General features: G+C 47.2%; 1 protein-coding gene across 1 annotated transcript; it reads right to left on the reverse strand.

Annotated features, from left to right (window-relative positions):
- Nucleotides 1-10,328: 10,328 nt before the first annotated feature.
- TMED7 (transmembrane p24 trafficking protein 7) lies at nt 10,329-18,859 on the reverse strand. Its single transcript, XM_051643286.1, has 3 exons — nt 18,526-18,859; nt 15,033-15,278; nt 10,329-13,277 (listed from the first exon to the last, which is right to left on the reverse strand). Exons 1-3 carry the CDS (start codon nt 18,712-18,714, stop codon nt 13,041-13,043), a joined length of 672 nt encoding a protein of 223 aa, XP_051499246.1. The 5' UTR covers nt 18,715-18,859; the 3' UTR covers nt 10,329-13,040.
- Between the last annotated feature and the right edge of the window lie 213 nt (nt 18,860-19,072).

The following is a 19,072-nucleotide window of genomic DNA, read 5'->3' on the forward strand; positions in this document are numbered from 1 at the left end:
AGCATAAAGATTCCAGTGTTACCAGTCCACTTGCTGGAACACTTGCTGCTAGTTAGAAGAGAGCTTACTGAAGGAAAAAATTTGCTCAATTTTCACTACAGAAGTGCTGGATTCTGCTTTTCTCTATCCATTGTAAGTCATTATATTCCTCCCCAGAGCCTTCTTTAGTGTTTTCAATGCCATTTCTTCCTTGTTCGAGAAAGAATCCAATAAAATGGGGAGAGGGAGGAATAAAGAAATATTAAGTGTCTTCCTTTGAATTCAACATTGTAGTAATGTTCTGTCCTCTTTGATCTCAGCTGTGCACCAAGATAGGCAAATATTTTCAGAGTTTTGACCCGCACAATTGCTACAAATCTGCTTTTGGCAATCAACAGTGCATCAGCTGCAGCTAGAGTGACATTTTGCTGGTCCTCACAGAGACAGTTGTTTTCTAGTCCATTAATGAAGCCTGGGTTCATGTCTACCCACACACAACTCAAAACAGAGAGAGACAGATGGATGCTGCCAGACAACTGAAGATTTAGCTTAATTATTCTGAGCTGACCAAGAGTCGACTGTAATCAGAACCAAGAGAAGAGGAGCTGTGCCAATGCTGAAAGCTTTAGCAGAGCAAGCTTAGGCAGAGCTGAGGCAGAGCCTATTCCCAAAGTGCTACAGCTCCCTGCATCATCTCTTTTTCCAGGCAGCTTGCAGTAATGAGTAGTAATAAGATGAAAAATACTTCCATGTCCACTTCTCAGATAATACTGAAACAAAACGGCAAGAACCAATTTTGCATATTTGGCTCCTGATACGGAAAGCCATGCCATATGCTTGGGAACATCAAGTCCTCAGTGTCTTATAGAAAACAAGTGAGCTGGACACTAGGCAGAGTCAGCAGAGAAAGTCTGCCAGCTGTTTTATTAAATCACCACTCCTAATAGTACACACATCTCACCAGTGCCAGCTCCTGTAGTCTAGACACATCACAAGGAAAAAGGTACTAATTGCAGTCTCCATTTTGCTGGGGGATACCCTACCAGACAGAAAGGCCCCTCTGTGGCACACTTTCTCCTCACTGGCTTGCCACGAGTAAGGAGACAAGCTCCACTTTCATGACAATAAATTAAAATCCTTATACCCTGGCGTGTCCTTAGTAGTGTTTTGGAAATAGATCTGTTTTTTAATTGGAGTTCCAGGAATTTAAAATTGCATTGCTGTCAGTGCAGCCAAGCAGCTGTCTCTGTCAAGAAAGAAACAGAATCAAAGAAAATGGTCATAGCTTTGTCACAGAAATAACAAGCAGCCAGTTATGCAGATGTTGTCTTTGAGAAGCAGTGATATGAAGTGGGATGGGGCTCCTGTGGCTGACCTTGAATAGTTCTGAAATATTTGAGGGCTTTGAAGCAGAATGAAATGTCTTGTGAGAAATCAAAGACATCAACAGAATGGCATTTGGCATAACTTTAAACCATGAGGTTTAGGTTCAACTGGCCTGGGCTCAGGAAAATTAGGCCCTCGATTTATTGGAGCCTCTCCTATAGTTGCCACATAAACTAAAAAGGTGTCTCCTTCCCTGCCTCAGGTTCCTCATCTGTTGATATTGTCCCTAATAAGTCACCACTCTTTCAGATCAAGAATCTTAGTAGTTTCCTACACTAATACTTTAGAATGGTTTTTTCAGAGGAGCCTGAACTGCTTCAGTTTGTTCTCGCTGCAGTGCATCAGCCTTTCACTGGTAGAAGTGCTAGCAGATAGACAAAGAAAAACTTGATTGCAGCTGTCAGAGAGCACAGTCAGGGAACAGTTAGGCCAGTGCTTGGAAGGTTTGGAAATACAACCTGTGCTGTGATTAAGATAAAAGCAGGGTGGGAAGGAAGAGAGGGGGAAGGAAACAAGCCATCCAGCTGCATGTCTGTTCCCCTAGATGGAGTTCATAAAATCGGCAGCAGCAGAATAATTAACTTAATTGATTATGCAAGTGTCATCAGCAGGAACAAGATTAATATGATCTGTTTAATAATGGACATCACCACTTCCTCAGCCATTTCCTGTTCTGAGTCCCTGCGATGCATAAGCACTCTTGTTGGAAGAAGTTTTTTCAAGCTACTGTTTCTGGCTGTTCTAAGGCCCCTGGAAGACAGTAAGAGTCAGATCTGGCACCACTTGCCAATGAGAAAGGGAAAAGCAACAATTTTTTTTACGTAATAAAGAGTACTGATAAGATCTCCCCTCAGTCTTCTTTTCTCCAGACTAGAAACACACAAGTCTCTCAGCCTTCACTCATACAAGAGATGTTCTAGGCCTCTAATCGTCTTCATAGCAAGAAACATGGCCCAGCAGGACTAACCTCTACTTATTTAATGCTCAGCTACGCTCTGGCCCCTGAGGAAGATCTGATACATCAGCATAGCTGAAGTGCAGCCTGCTGGACACGCATGTGGCAGTGCGTTTCCCCTTCCTTACTGATTCCCCAGGAGGCATTAGCGTATGGAAACAGAGCTGGGCAGCAAATTGCTCAAAAATTGTGTGCAAGCGCTCCCTCCTGTGGATGCAGAGCTACATGCAGTCAAATACAGTTACAGAGAGGAAATTAGTATTACTCGACGTTCATTTAACGCGGAAGAAGTATCAGAAATATTTCTAGTGGAGGAAGTAAAATTTGGTCCTGTGAATGGCAAGGTTAAAAGGTTTTACACCAAGAATTTGGCTTTGAAAAATACCTTTCATTTTAAGAGCTTTATTAGCGGTTGCTCTTGTATGTACTCCATATAGATAGACCTCTTTTGAAAATCATGGTTTGCAGAGATGGTTCTGCAAATTCAGTGCAACTCCTCACAATAGTGTCAGTGATAAGAGGATCTGTGACTGGCAGTGACTGTGCACATGATCAAATGGGCAAAGGTGCGAAAGGACTGAAGAATAACTGCCTGTGAGAGAAGAAAAACCAGGAATTAGCTACTGTTTCTACTGCAGAGTTATCTAGAGACAGAAGTCCTGTCAGAATATTATCTAGTTAAGTCTATTATCTAGACTTAACAAGAGGATATTCATGTTATTCCATGCGTAGTGACTAGTTTATAAGAGACACTGATGGCATCTTCTAAACATTACCTCCATCTCAAAAACCATTAGTGGACTAATTTCCCCAGAGCTATGCAGCATCTCCTCTTCCCAAGGCATGAAAATTAGTTCACAGGCTGCTGCTGCCAACAGGAGACAGGCAGGCCATCTGTGGCTGCCTGCTTCCCCTCAGTCTCCCAAGAAAAGAACTGCACTGCAGGCAGGCTGTGGGTAGAGCGGAGCAGAGGAGGAGTAAGGGCTAGCACTACAAAGGGAAGAGAGCCCAGGACCTTCTGATACTGCCCATCACTGCTGGCCCATGGCCTCCAGTGGCCGGAGTGGCACCTGGCACAGGCTGCGGGGACATCAAGCCCCTGCTTCGCTCAGGTGCTCTCCCGGAGTGCACCAAAGCAGCACTGGGAGGATGGCATGGCTGCATGTCCCAGGAGGTCCTGCTGGCCCACACGGTGCTGGGGAGAGCAGGATGCAGCCTCTGGGAGGGCTCAGGCAAGTCCTCCTCAGGGCACTGCCCTGGCTGGCCAGGAGCGCCCAGCAGAGACTGAGGAGGCACAGACCAGCCGGGTGCCTCTGGCAGTCCCAGCAGAGGCTGCCTGGGAGCCATGCCGCAGGGAGGCAGCCCTGGCAGGACTTGTGCCAGCCCTGAGAGCCACGGGGACAGGCCTGCCCAGGCCTCGAGTGCAGCAGCCAGGGCAGGGCAGGAGGGACAGAGCCGGCACGGCTGGACCCTGCCGGCCGGCCGGGGTTGCACCCCTGAGGGCTGGCAAGTCCCACCAGAGGAAAAGGACCTGCAGCCATGCTATCAGCAGCTCCTGCCAACGCGCTGCCAGACCAAGCTGAGGTTTGACAAGGAAAAGGCTCCACCTTCCTCCCAAAGCCTGCCCTGATGCTGACTGCAGACAGAGGTGCTGGCGCTGTTTGGTGCTGTGTCACCCCCATCGTCCTGCAGACTCAGACTGGGGCAGGTGGGGCCTCATGCAGCCCCTCCCCGGCCCAAGGAGCATCAGGAACGGAACACAAACACCCTTCTGGAGAAGTCACTGCCTTGTGTTGTGCCTCCACAGGGGCGAGGGGTGCAAGCACTTTGGCAAATAGGCATGCAGAGATTGTCCAAGGTCTGCAGTAAAGCAGATGGCAACAAACTTTGTGGATGCTGCTGTGGAAATTTATCAAGGCATGAGTCTTGGTTTTTCTCCAAGCACCAGACCAATCCTGTTATGTTTCTAACTAATTTGACTTGTCTAAGTGTGCTCAAGGTAACACAAAACTGTTTTTAACCTGATGCCTTTTGGTACCCTGTTGGGTTTGTCAGAATTAAGGGCACTATGCTATCTGACATTCACCTTTGCAGTGCTTCACGTTTTTGTGACTGCACCTGCAAAACCTTTTTTTTTTGTTCTTTTCCCTGCTCTGATGTAATTGGACTTTTTAGGGCAAGGCAAATGAATTTCAGTTAATCACCCTTGTATTTCAGTCTTTCCTTCTCTGCTTGCAGACTAGATGAAAGAAGGTTATGTTTTTCCACAACATTTTTCTTCCCCAAAAAAGATGTAAAAAGAAGGCAAATGCAGTGGAAATCCATAACATGAAAAGATTTTGTGTAAATTAGTGTAAATACATCTGCCTTGCCGATATAATAGAGTATCCACATTCACATTCTGTCTCTCTAGCTCATTTGCTTCTTCAGCTGCTCGGGTATCTAATGCGTGCTGCCTGAAAACCGAATTAACCAACCCATTTTGATTAGTGTTTCCCTCATTTACTTTAAAAAAGATTTAAGAGAAAACATAGGCCTCTAGCTTCCTTTTCTAATTCTGCCTTCTGCTTTTCTTAGTTAATTCTGTCTCTGTGGTTTGTTCCCACCAGATAAAAAATATTATTTCCACAGAAATACGGTCTAGATTGGTAAGAGCCGGAGAAAGGCAATGAATACTGCAAGTGATATGATTAGATTTACAGGATTAGGTCTTCAGGAAGATCAGTCAGGGTCAGTCTCTGCTGAAGGAACAGGAGCAAATCAGTCAACAGGCAAGCCAGGTAACTGCTGCCCTGCGTCACCCCCCACCGCCAGCAGCTCCCACAGCATCTCCTGAGCTGTGAACAGTCCCCAAATATCCTGGAGGTGCCGGAGAGAGCGGCAGAGCAGACAGGAGCTGAGGGCAGAGTGATGAGGGTCAGGGATACGTGAGCCTAGGAATCTATGGTGATGGAGAGATGGAGTCCTGTGCAGATGCCAGCCATGGATGGAAGAGAAAGGAGAAAGAAACAGGAAGGGGCTTGACTTCTGTGATCCCTGACCTTACACCAAACTGATGTAGCTATATGGAATGGAATACTTTGGTCAGTTTTGCTGTCTGTCTAGTCCACTCCTGCCTACAGGAGGGCTGCAGATGTGACTCTTCTGCTCCTCTAGCACCTGAGGCCGCAGCATAAAGTGTCCTTGTTGTCTGGGAAGTAACATAAACATCCCAGTGTTTTCACTCCACTGGCTGGAACACTTGCTGCTAGTTAAGAGAGAGCTGAATGAAGAAAAAAAATCAGTAAAAGAAAGTTGGCTTCATCCTGGCTTAAACCAGGACGTATGGAAAATTAAAGTTGAAATTAATTATGTTGCATAAGAGCTGAGGGACATGCTGCCATGGCGGGGCTCCCCACAGGTCTGGGTGTCCTGGCCCCAAGGAACCAGCAGCACCGTCCTCGGCACAGGGAAGGCCTTGGGGGTTCCCGGTCATGCTGAGCTGAGAAAACCAGGGAGGCAGCGGGAGGCCGGCTGGTCCCGCACTCTGGGGCAGGAGAGGGAAAATCAGGCTGGTGGTCCAAGGGTGTCTGGGCTGCCGAAGCCCGGCCCTCCTCGCAGTTTCCAAGGGAACAAGGAGAGCTGTCCTGGCCAGGCCCTGTGGCATGGGGCTGCACCACGGGTGCTTGTGGCTGTGTCCCCACTGCAGCTGGATCATGTCAACTGTGCTTTATTTTTTTTAGAAAACCAGCTCTATGTTTTTGCTTTCAGTGTAACTTTAGCTGCTCTGTGTTTTACACCTTTTCTGTTTCATTTTCTACCAGATCAGTTATTTGTTGTTTTAGTGCTTTGAAATACTTTTAATGAGGTCTAAAGTGTAGGTTTTTGACTTTTAAAATAGGATTGTGTTTCTGTGGAGAATAGATGTTAACTTAGCACTGCATTAGTAGATTTGTTTGGTACTATTACATATTTATTCACACTTATACATATTGATTAATATTTTTTTTTTGGTAGTATTTGAAGAATAAAGGGGGGTACATTCTCTGTTTCTATTTAATTTTTTAATGTGCTGATTTTAAAAGGTTCTGGAGCTGAATCTCCAGCAGTGACAAGATGGTTTTACCAATATTTTTGTTAATGGGAGCAAGGTGGGATTTGGTTCACCTTGGGGATGTTCTTTTATACTCCTGCTTAGGCAGCAAGAAATTAAATTTTTAAATTAACAGGAGTGCTGCCTTTGTATATTATCTGTGTTTTAAATTCCAAATGATCGAGTACCACCGTTGAAAAAAAGGCTTCATGTTGCAATAGTTCTTGCTGATGCTTTTATCAACAAATACCCATTCTTTTTTTCTGAGGGGGCAGAGGTGCAGAAGCAATGGTGGCAATGGCTGAGAGGACAGAGGGAAGCAGCAAGGGCCTAGGGAGATAAGGGGCACGGCAGGAGACATCTCTGGCTGCAAACAAAAGGAACTGAACCTTGTTACAGCTCCCTTGGCATGGCAAAGGCATCTGGAAAGGGCCACAGCCCAGCTGAGGAGGGGTCAGACCGCATGATGGATCCATCTTTTGGGGAGCCGGGCTGGAGCGTCAGTGTTGCTGAAGGGTTTGGCCAGCAGGGGCCGGAGCTGTGTCCCACCAGCCATGGTTTTGGCTTCATGCCCTGCTGGAGCCGCAACAGGGCTGGTCGTCTTCTTGATGCTGTGTTCAGCACAGGGCTGGAGCACCCGCTCCCGGGGCAGGGGGCCTCCCAGAGGAAGTGATTGTTCATTTCCGGGAACGTTTGAATGAGGGAGAGCTCCTGGGAGCTTTCCTAGTGCTCAGTGTCAGTGTGTCTCCTCGGTGCTGAGACTTTTGTGTCTGAAGGGGCCGATGAGCCCTTCTCCTTGGCTGCCTGGTGCCGCTGGGGCAGCCCGGACCTCTTCTCTGAACTCCTCCTTGCACCAGCACAAACTCTCAGCACTGGCAGGACCTGTGCCAAGGTGCATCACACCTGAGCTACATGCTGCAAAACCTCTCTTGCTTCTTCTGACCCTGCATCCTAGTGTCAATTAATACAACCTTGCAGGACCAAGACCCCAGTTTGTTTGCCATCACGTCTCCCCTCCATGTGCTTCTTTGATTGCTCCTAACAAGAGCTGGTCCCTTCAGCCACCCCTCAAGGAGAGGGGACCAGTGTGTACGCTGCAGGTGACTTGTGGCTTTTTCAGGTGGAATAATATCGTCCTCCACTCTGATCCCTTCTTCTCCTTCCTTCTTTTCTCCACTGGTTTGGTGGGAGCCTGTTACACCCCTCAGCCCTCCTTCCTTCTGTCCCCATTCCTCACAGCACAGGGCTGGAACATGCTGGGGCTGGGATGGCAGAAGTGACCTCGGTGTGGAAGCTCCTGGCTCTGCCTCTTGTGTGTTTTCCAAATGCTGTTTTATTGCCGATGCTATTTGCCCACAGCTCCTGTCTGTGCCACAGAGGCTGTGGCACTGCCTGGGTTTCGTGCTGCTGGCCAGCGACAGGGATGGAGGTGTGTGGAATCCCACCACTGACATCTCATAGGTTAATGTCTCAAACAGACTTTCTGGTGGGAAAACCTGTGGAGCAGGGGCGGGCATTGCCCCTCTGTTTTTAGGGAAGAGGAGAAATGTCTCTGTTTCTTGCAAATGTGCAGCTACGAAATCTGCCCTGCTCCCAGGAACCCTGAGGAGAAGCTACATTAACCTGCTCTCTGTGCATGTGTCACTATGGGGGTTATTCAGTCACCCTTGTGGGGAGGAGGCAGTGAGTGCCTCCAGGACCCCATGCCCACTGACTCATTATGGTGTGCGTGCTCTTCCACAGCTTAGAGGGTTAAATATAAAAGGGGCTGAGCTCAGCTCCCTGTGCTTTTTTGTTTTGCTTTTCCTGCACCTGTCTCTTCTCCTCCACCACCTGGGGAACAAGCAAGACCAGCACAGCATCCAGAGGGCAGTCCCACAGGTGTGTCACTGGAGGGAAGGAGCTTTTCCTCTTCAGTTGCTGGGAAAAGGAACTTGGTGTTTGCTGGGTGGGTGCTCAGAGCAGCAGAAGAGCAGAGGGGCACTGGGTGGGGCTCAGTGCTGTGGCCTGGGGCGCTCTGCCTTGCCCAGCTGCCTTTGCCAGCCTCTCCCACCCTGCGCTGCTTCCAGGGCCTGCCGCAAAGCCAGCGGGCTGGTTGGGCTGGAGCCTGGAGCCGGGCTGAGCTCCATGGAGTCCTTTCTCCCCGCAGCTCTGGGCAGGCTTTGTTTTGGGCCAACGTGGTCCAGGCACCCAGGAGGTGTCTGCCCGATGCTGTGGAGCGGAGGGGAGCGACAAGTGCCCTGGCGCAATCCTGCCTTTGAGCTGCATTCCTGCCCTTCAGATCTGAACAGTGGCCGGGAAGATTTCACGGGATCTGCTCTCTCTGCTCCTTTTTAACAGGCATGGCTTCTGATCAAGGGCACCCAGATTCCCAGGTGGCATCAGGAGACGGGCACGAAGATTCCAAGCTGGGAGACACAGGTGAGGTGCTTGGACACCTGCAGGCTAGATGTGGACACGGTCTGTCTTGTTCTCCACAAGGTCGGACAACAGTATGATCGGGTTTAACCTCCCAGGCCTTGCAGAGGCAGCAGCCGAAGATCAGCAGGATGAGGAAGAGGAGGCTGCAGAGAGATCAGCAGGATGAGGAAGAGGAGGCTGCAGAGGCAGCAGCTGAAGATCAGCATGATGAGGAAGAGGAGGCTGCAGAGGCAGCAGCTGAAGACCAGCACGACGAGGAGGAAGAGGCTGTGGAGCAGGGGCCCAGGGCTCAGGCAGGTGGCTTCCCCACTGAGCTCTGGGCAGACTTATTCCAGAGCCACCCAGATAACATCAGGCCCTTGCAGCTGTGGCTGAGGCAGCTCTTTGAGGGCCAGTGCTGGAAGGTGACTGCGTGGGAGGGCATCATTGTGGGCCTTCTCTGCCTCCACGGGCTGGAGGTGGCAGCGTTGCAGGAGGAGCTGCAGAGCAGCCTGAAGGAAGGCACGCAGCCGTCCATCCAGCAGCACAACACTGCCGCTGGGTGCCTGCGCGGGACAGAGAGTCGCCGGCCCCTGGGCCAGCACGACAGCCCTGCAGCCAGCACCATGCGGGGGGTACTGCCCGACTGCAGCCTGGCCTCCTCCAGCAGCCCTGCAGGCTTCATGTGGAGGATGCCTGCAGGTCGGAGGCCGCGCTCCGCAAGGGTCCCAGCTGTTCCTCATCCGCACCCGTCCTACAGAACAGCGGCAGCACCATCAGAAGCCGGGGGAGGCGGCAGCAGCAGGTCCCTCCTCTGGCTGCGGCACCTGTGCAGAACTCTTGATGGGTGCTGATCATACTAACATCTTTGGAGTTGATTTGCTGTCTGGCAGGACATGGAAACCTTGCCATGGTACAGCCTGGAGTTTTGCTGGGAAGGACCGAGGATCACAGGGAGATCAAGGGGTGACGTGGGCTGATAAGAGCACAATTAAACAGGAAAAAGAAAAAAGGGAGAATCTGAAAATTATTATGCACTTCAATTATAGAGTGACAAAATGGTCCCCTCCCCATCCTTGTCTTGATTCACAAAAGTGCTTAGTTCGATTTTGTCCTCATCCCACAGCAGGGGAGGAGCGAGTGGATGTGGTTCTGAGCTGTCTGCAACCTGCAGAGCTGCAGCAGGTCCCAAATCATTCTGGGCATCTGCAGTCACATACTTTGAATTCCACTCCAATAGGAGCAGATTCATCAATGTAACTGCCTGCACAGCTAAAGTGCTGAGCAAAGGGCCAGTGACCACACTTCCTTGCTGACACTTGAGTTTTCCCAGTGACCTGGAAGCAAAGCTAATTGGGAATGGCAGTGAACAGGACACTTCTGGATGCACAGCAACAGAAACAGTCATCAGGTGTCCAAGGGTAGTTGAACTGCCATTGTGTTGAAATTCAAGCTGACGACCCAAATCGTTACTAAAGGCTTTTATGAGAGAATGATGCTCTCCCTCCCACATGCCAACAAAACAATCAGACCACATTCATATATTAATGTTTATTTTCCCAGACAATATTCACAGGCTCTGCTTTTTGTCTTATTCAAACTGAACTTTTTTTTTTTTTCCCCCCCCTTTAACTAAAACAAGAACTGACATTTCAGGACATTAAAAGAAGTTCTGTAAACACGAAACATCTAAAGAACAGCTGAAACACAGGGCCTTTAGCAATTAAAAACACAGTTATATCCCCTTGAACGCAGGGTGTTTACTTGTGTATCGCACCATGAACCAAACTGTTCTTTTTGTGTATTAAAAAGATACAGTTTTCACCCAAAGTCACAATGCGCTTCTTCACCAGCTGCGTGTTAGCATGTGTTTTATTATATCCTATTCAGTCACTTCTTTTAAAAACTATGTACAGCTATGTTTAAACATGTGTATTTGTGCCACACTTTTAATAACACAAAAATAAAGGCATTTTTAAGCTATTGCTGCAGGTTACGCAGCAGGATACCAGAGGATACCAGGGTTGGATACCTAACTTCAATGCAGAAGTCAAAGCCACTAAACCTCTGCAGTGGGAGTAATATTGAGCTGAACAGTCCCACTTCACACATACAAACATTATGGAATAATAAAGAGACATGCAAATGATGGCCACCGATTCATCTGTTTTATCCCACTGTTTACCAATTTTGAGAGCATACAGAACTCTGGAAAAAACCCAATGTGTTTTAAGCTTCAAAACAAATACTTCTGTTGTGATTAAAGCTACACAAGTGATATTCAAGAAGATAATAGTGGACATTATCAAAATTAAATCACTTTTGCATCTGACGTTTGCACCCAGTGTACCACTTGCTTCATTACTGTTTGCAATGCAACACAAAAAGTATTGAGCATCAGTTGCTGACACAGAAGAATAAAGCATCTAGGTACAATCAAGCATATTGTGTGCAGACACAGATTTGCAGCCCAAGAAAAAAGCACTAGCTCTTTTGTTTTCTGATTTTTATGCATCCAACTATTTCTGGGAAGCTTGCATCCCCAAAAGGGATTGCAGTATTTAAAAATCAGTAAAGGACAGAAAAACCTTACATAAAATTCTGAATTTTTGCATACATTAGGGTTTTTAATACCTGTTACTTTCTAAATCATTTGAGCTGTTTCAGGTTTTTCTTCAGTTTCCAAAGAAGCAGTCACTCAGTTCACAACAGACAGTTGGGTGTACTTTTGTTTGTATTTTTCACCCATCACAAGACTTTAAAATCAAGTAATCTTAGATGAATTTTTCAGACTGCTCCAGTGTCACATATACATGCACTATCAACTTTTTGCTAGAAATAATACAAGCAATTACTAAGGGTTTACCATCCTTTCTCTGCTTGCTGAGAACTTGTTTAAGAAGCATCATTTGAACTAGCCAGTAATAAATGACAAATTTTCTCAGTTTAGCTTGTGTGCACTTAAGAATTGGTCATTCTACTTAATTCCTCCAGAGCTATTTGAAGCAGTTTAGCCTTATTATGACCAGCTCAGTTCAAGCCACTCGTAGGTACATACATTTACTCCCTTCCACATCCAAGTAAAACAAGACATGACACTACATAAGCTACTGAAGACATTAGAATTGGAAACAATGGAACTAAAACTACTGTAGGATAACCTCAAATATTTAAAGTATTTCCTGACTGCTAGCAAAAAAGAGTGGCAGTTAGGTGCACGAGACCATCAAGAATTAATGCACCACACACAGGAAAGTAGAATTTACAGCACTGGTGCAATGCAGTGTCAGTATCAAATTTGCCTCTTCACAGGAAAACAATTTAGTAGCTCTGGATGTGCCTGACACAATATAAGCTTGTTCAGTGCATGTGCTGTGCTGCTGGAGAAATCAGGCTACTTCCCATCTTAAATCCAAGAAACAGCAGCAGCATGTATGAATATGGGAACTGTACAGTTTCAGTGACAAAGCTGCAAAATTCCCTAGTTTATTGCATGTTCTTTAAAATAAACTTGGAGATCTGGGTTTTTGAATACAGAAAGTGGAATTCCTGAGTAGTCTCAGCCTACTGTCTGTTCAGTAAAATAAGCCTTGTAAGAGATGACATGCATTTATTTTAACATAGAAGAGTGTATGTTGAAGCAAGCATACTCAAGTATAAAGTTTAGCAGGTTTTTAAGGCAGAGACTTACCAAGCTGACAAGAGAATTTGCACCATGATGTGGCCAGGCTTACAGTAATTTTACAAATATGCAAGGGCTATCAATGGGGTATCATTTTTCAACAGCAAATCAAAACAGTGTACTACAGTTAATCACATTTGCCTTTTTATAATAGAATACCTTCACCCTGAAAGATAAAATCAAATCAAATTTTCATGTACATTGGCTCTCACATCAGACACTAGACTGTTGGGTTATTTAAAAGTATACTGCAGATGGCCAATCTTGCTGATAAAAATCAAAGTTAATTTGGATTAGCCTAAGTAGAAATGAAGAGAGGCTGGTCTCTGCTAGATATTCAATACAGGAATCAGAAAAAAAATGAAGTTGCAAAGTATTTTTAAAATGTATCAGATCACATGTCCCTTTCACAACATTTTGCATCTATTTTGTGATTTTTAAGGGATGAGGGATAGACATGTTTGAACGTTGCATATCTTCAGATCCTTTGTACCTGCCATTAATTGGAGAACAGTAATTTTTACAGACTGATAGCACACAATGACCTGAAGCACTACCACTACCAGTTATGACCCAACACGGGTTGTCGTGGTTCTTTTATCCGAGAAAAAGCTTTTGAGGAGAAATACCTGCCCAACACTAACCACAAGAAGAATAATTGCTTCCCCTATTGACCAGTAGGCCACCCTTGTGTTTAAATCCTCTGCTCTGCTGCGGCCCTGCGCCTCCCTCAAGCGGAAGTGAGTCTGGTAATCGATGACAGACTTCAGAGCTTCATGGATTGAAACACACGCAGACTCCATCTAGAAAAGCAAACACACCACTGAATTAAGAATCCTTCTAGTGCTTTTCTGTGAAGTTTTGTAGTTTGATATTTAAAACTAGGCTGCACATAACTTTGCAGGCTAAGGATTAACTCAGCCTGTTGTCAGACTGAAACGGTGTAAATGCAGTAAAATTTAACTTAATTGATAAAACTCTATACACAGGAATGTGACAGAATATTAAGTACAGAAGTGGGCAATACTGCAGATTTAATAAAAAGCAACAAGCTCTAAGACCAACTAAACAAATCTTAAATTCCTTTATATTCTGGTTCAAAACAAACACAAGAACACTTTTGTAATGCCAGTGCTCACCCAGTTAAGTCCATACATACCAGGAAAGCAAACAATTGCTTGTAGCTTTAAGATATACACACAAGATGTATTAAATGCTTCTGTGTTTCACAAGTACGGTATGTTTCATTGTGCAGTTCTCACTCAAGTTGTACAACATCCTAAAAATGCTGCATTACTGAAATCAATATGGTCTTCTGGCAAGAGACTCCTCTTCTAGTCGCACATGAAAAAAGCCGTTAGAGAAGGACAGTTCTGTCCTTCTGACCTTTCCATGTTGCTGAATGCTCTGTCACATAAATGCATTGTGTATGCTACAACCCACTGAGAAAGTATTTTTTAATGTATCTTTCCCCAGAAGCTGCAAGAGTCTGCAGAGGTGCTAGAACCAGGAATCTGTCAAAATCCCTCTCCTGATGCCAAGATATCAAAAGAAAAACCCAGACATTATCAGAACACACAGACTGAACAGAATGAAGAATAAAGCTGGGAAGACAGATTGATCGATAGAGGATCAAGAATCAGAATATGAAATAAAGCAGAGCAGAAGAATGACAAGAAGGAAGAGGTAAGAGCTGTAGTTAAATTCACATAAAGTCATCTACTCACTACAGACCTCAGCTACTGTAGGCTTAGGTGGGGTACATCCCAGTGAGAGTGGCATTTGGGAAGCCACTACTTATACCGTTGAGTCCAGACCAGCCAAACAGTGACCATGTCCATCATTTTTTAATGGTTGTTTAAAGCGGTGTTTGGTGATGGTTATAATGCAGGAACATTAGTGGGAATTCATGAAGCAAGTGCTCCGAGGACAGTTTTGATGACTTTAGATTGGGTAGAGGTGGTACAAAACTGTCTAATCCTAAGAATAGAATCATATGGCAACGATGCTTCACAGTGTCTTACAGAGAACAAATCGGTAGAAGCCAGCTAAGTACGGCTGATCTTGTTTATTTTGCTAGAATTTCCTTACCCCTACTAGAAATGGAAGCTACACGAGAGGTCAACTTAAGTCCTTCCTCAAAAAAGACATTTTCAAAGTTTCTCCAGTTTGGAAATTTTGAAAACTCCGATCCACCGGTATTTACAGTTGGTGAGATCCACACTGTGAGAGGCACAGAACCATGCCATGGAAAGGAAGCTCCCTTAACAAAAAAAGAACAACCACAAAACAAACAAACAAGAAAAAAATAAGACAGCAGCCTTGAGTTTAAGGTTTAAATTAGTACCCTAATTTTCACTTAAGCACTTGGTGACTCCTTCTCAGCTCTATTATGTGTAAGTCCTATCTTCAGAAAGACAATTTGTGGTAATTCTGATTATTTTAAAAGGTCCAATCCCTTGATTTTCAAAAGTTACGTAGATATACCATGCAGCTAAACTTAAAAAAATCCCATCACCTCCACCTACCAGTTGCTGTCAAACACAAAAGCATGTTACCTGGGTAAGTGCAGTTACTCTGTTCTCACTAGGAAAAAGTGGTGGATCTTCCCCAACCTGGAAATCAAAGTACACAGTTTTGTGTGTAAAAGTAGAGAATTCATTGCTGAAGCAGAATTTGTATGTTCCATTTCTGGACGCAGTAAAGGTGAAGCTATCATATTGTTTCTTCATCTCTTTGTACAGCACAATGCCATCAGGGTCTTCCAACCGACAGTCAACATCATAATGACCTCCAGTGATCACCTGAAAACAAAAAATAAGAAATTGTCTTCTTAACAAATGAGACATTTATACATTTCTTCCAAGAAGGATGATTTATCAAGTGGCACTAAGAAATGTTTTGCTTTAGTAAATGTTTTAAAATATAATGCATTAATTTGGAAATCTTTCAAAGCAGGCCTGCAATATTTCTTCCTTACAGAAGACTTTCAAAATACTTTTAGGCCCAGGATGTGTCACGTCAGCTACACTTTCAAACAGTTTGTGTTTAGTTGCCTTGTTATAAATAACCAGTCTGCAGCAAAGGCTACAGCAGATGACACCTGATGGAGTGGCAAAGACATTACTGTAACAAATCAACTGTTTTCTGCATCCACAAGTCCTCCATGGAATTGATTCTTCCGGCTGAGATCGCTAGCATGCAGTAAGCTCCCTTCTGTAACTACCCCGCTGGCTCAAGCTGCTTTAGGCTGCAGGAATGGCATTCGACCAGTAGAGCAGGTATTGCAGCCCGGCCCCTTCTCCTGTGCCTGCGCACAGCGAAATGTCTGGGGGCGGGGAGGAGGAAGCGTCTGCCACAGCATTTCTTCCCAAAACCAGCACATCCGGATAACGCCTAAACGAATGACTCAAAACTTCCAGGATTTTTTCAGGCTTTGATTGTTGTTGGTCTACAGCATAATGCTCTGTAGACTTGCTGCCCCACCTCTGAAGAAAGTCTAACCTAGGTAGCTTAGCTATTCACAAGCAGGGTGTTCCCGATGACTCTTAAGCTAGTAATTTTACACTTAATCCTTGCTCCAAACTCCTTGCTTTTAAGATACAGCATGCTGAAAGAGGAAGAGACTTGTATCTGAAGGCATGCTCCTTTTATACGTGTGCAGAAATCACTGAAATACTTGAGTTTCTGAGTGTCTGCACTTCAGTTCACATGGTACTATTTAAGCTCACATCAATTTATTTAGGTATCAAGTTACTAAAATTGTAACATTAACGATGCAACTAAAATAACAAGAGATCTGAGTAGTTTTTAAAACATTTAAGTTGGCAAGCAGTGTCTTCTCAGCTTCTTCCAAAAATATGATGTAAGGATACTAAGAACAAAAGCATTTTTGGAAGCTGGGGTCTCTGAGTGTCTCTCCCTGGATGTCTGCATCGACTTGGGATTTTGACAGAGAAATGGTTGGAAGGAAGAACCAAAGTAAGATTTTCTATAATGAAACAAAGGCTCATTTTTGAAGTATGGGTTCAAATTTGACAGGGGTGTGCTTTTTACCAACTACACCGAAGTCATTCACACTCAGTTCTATCACACAACCTGAAAGGACCAGTTTACATACACATAGTAGAGATTAACCAGAGCTTTACGGATCCCCTAGGATTCCTTCTCACAGACCTTGTTAGCGTCTCTTCTCAGCTCTAGAGAGGTACAGCTACAGGACAGGCACACAGCCCTTCAGCCTACTGGTGGCTGGCCCAAGCCAGACTTCACTTTTAACAGTGCTACTCCCGCCTGATCAACGACAAAAGTGACAACAGGAGGCTTATCTGTCCAGCAACCTCCTGTGGTATCCATTTCAAAACAGAGGGCAAGTACTGCACAGAAGAGACTTTCTGAAAGTAACATGCAGGGAGAAGAAACATTTGGGTAGGGAAGAAGGTGTATCTAGGGAAGAACACACAGGACAGAGTAACAAGGGCCAGTATTTGGCTGCAACATTCCCCCAAGTATGAAAGGCAGGACAGCAGCTGGGAAAGAAAAATGCACAGGACTTCACCAAGAAAAGCCAGACCACAGAAGCCTCTTCAGAAGGCCCCAAAACCAAACGTGCTTCCCACTGTCAAGGATGAATTTTCTCTCACGTTGTTGCAGCAGTGTTAGTGACTTCACCAGCTGCGGTGACAGACTGAAAGGTCTGAACTCTGCCAAGACACTCAGAAGCCCCAAAACTGTCAGGGCTGTTTGCTCCCTATTTCCTCCAAGCTGTGCAGTGTGCACTGTCATGATGGCTCCATGTCCAAGCTGTTAGAAACTGGTGAAAACAAGACAAACTGTGCAGCCTCACTTCATATGTTAATTAAACCACCGTCACAGAATCACAGAATGGTGGGGGTTGGAAGGGACCTGTGGAGATCACTGAGTCCAACCCCCCTGCCAGTGCCGGACCACCACAGAACCTAGGGCACCAGTGAAAAATGCATCCAGATGGGTCTTGAAAGTCTCCAGAGGAGACTCCACAAAGTCTCTGGGCAGCCTGTTCCAGTGCTCTGTCACCCTCACAGTAAAGAACTTCTTTCAGAAGTTGAGTTCCTGTGTTGTAGTTTCCATCCATCGCCTCTCATCCTATCACTGGCCATGACTGAAAAGAGATTGGCCCCCCCTACTAGATACCCACCCTTCAGATTATTTGTAGACATTAAAAAGATCCCTCTCAATCTTATCTCCTCTAGACTAAACAGCCCCAGGTCTCTCAGCCTTTCCTCATAAGGCAGGTGTTCCACTCCTAATCATTCTCATGGCCCTGTTGGACTCTCTCAAGTCCCTGTCCCTCTTGAACTGGGGAGCTCAGAAGTGGGCACAATACTCCAGGTGGAGTCTCACCAGGGCAGAGCAGAGGGGAAGGAGAAACTCCCTCCTCCACCTGCTGAACACTTTTCATTGCACCCCAGGATACCATTGGCCTTCTTGGCCACAAGGGCACATTGCTGACCCATGGGTAATGTCCTCAACACCAGTTGCCTGCCCGTTTCTATTTCTGTCCTGATACATGCCTGGCAGACACTGCTAGTGCTGCATTCCTGTTCCACCGCTTATCTTACTGCTTGCTGTGTGACCCCCATTTGAACTATACTCTGATAGAAGCAGCATTAGCTCCCTGTATCATATCTTCATCATGCAGATGTTCCACAAACTACAAGGAAACTACTTTCAGGGCAACCTGTGGCGTGCCGGTCCCGCAGATACCCGCACTCCCGTCCAGACGGGACCCTACGCGGCAGCGATGAGTGTGGAAGGCCCCGCCAGCTTCCAAGGCCGACTTTACGGGGCTCGCTCAGCTCTGAGCGAAGCCCCCGCTTGGGGAGGCGCTCGCGGAGCGCCGGCCCGCAGTGCCCGCACAGCCCCCCGGCCCGCACAGCCCCCGGCCCGCACAGCCCCCCGGCCCGCACAGCCCCCCGGCCCGCACAGCCCCCCGGCCCGCACAGCCCCCCGGCCCGCACAGCCCCCCGGCCCGCACGGCCCTGCCCCGTCCCCGCCGGGCCGCCCGGCTACCTGGAACTCGAGCGTGCACTTGGTGCCCTGGGCGATCTCCTCGTAGAAGCACTGCTTGGCGTTGTCGGGCAGCTCGAAGGTGATCTCGGAGGCCCGCGCGGCGCAGGCCGCCAGCGCCACCAGCAGCAGCAGCAGCAGCGGAGGGAGGCGGCCCCGCGGGCCCGCGGCGCGGGAGCCCCGCAGCGGCATCGCCGGGCGCGGGGGAGGCGGGAGGAGGCGGGGGGGGAGCGAGGGGGGAGCGAGGGGGGTGCGGGGCCGGCGGGGCTGGCGGGGCTGGCGGCGGGAGGCGCGCGGGGGGCCGGAAGCGCTGTCCCTGGGCGCTGGCCACCCACGGAAGTGCTTCCGGGTCAGCGCCTCGCTCCGCTGGGCGGTTTCGCGGACGTGGAAAGGGGCGTGGTCTGAGGAGGGGGCGTGGTTTATGGGGGCGTGGCCATGCCCTGTGGCGGGGCCGGGGCGGGCGGGGGCGGGGCGGGCGGGCTGCCCATCCCGGGCCGGCCTTGGCCGCCTTCTCCCGGGAATGGCGTCTCCCGGAGATGGAATCGCCTTG

The sequence above is a fragment of the Apus apus genome, chromosome Z (genome assembly GCF_020740795.1).
Source record: "Apus apus isolate bApuApu2 chromosome Z, bApuApu2.pri.cur, whole genome shotgun sequence".
In the NCBI taxonomy this organism is placed as follows: domain Eukaryota; kingdom Metazoa; phylum Chordata; class Aves; order Apodiformes; family Apodidae; genus Apus; species Apus apus.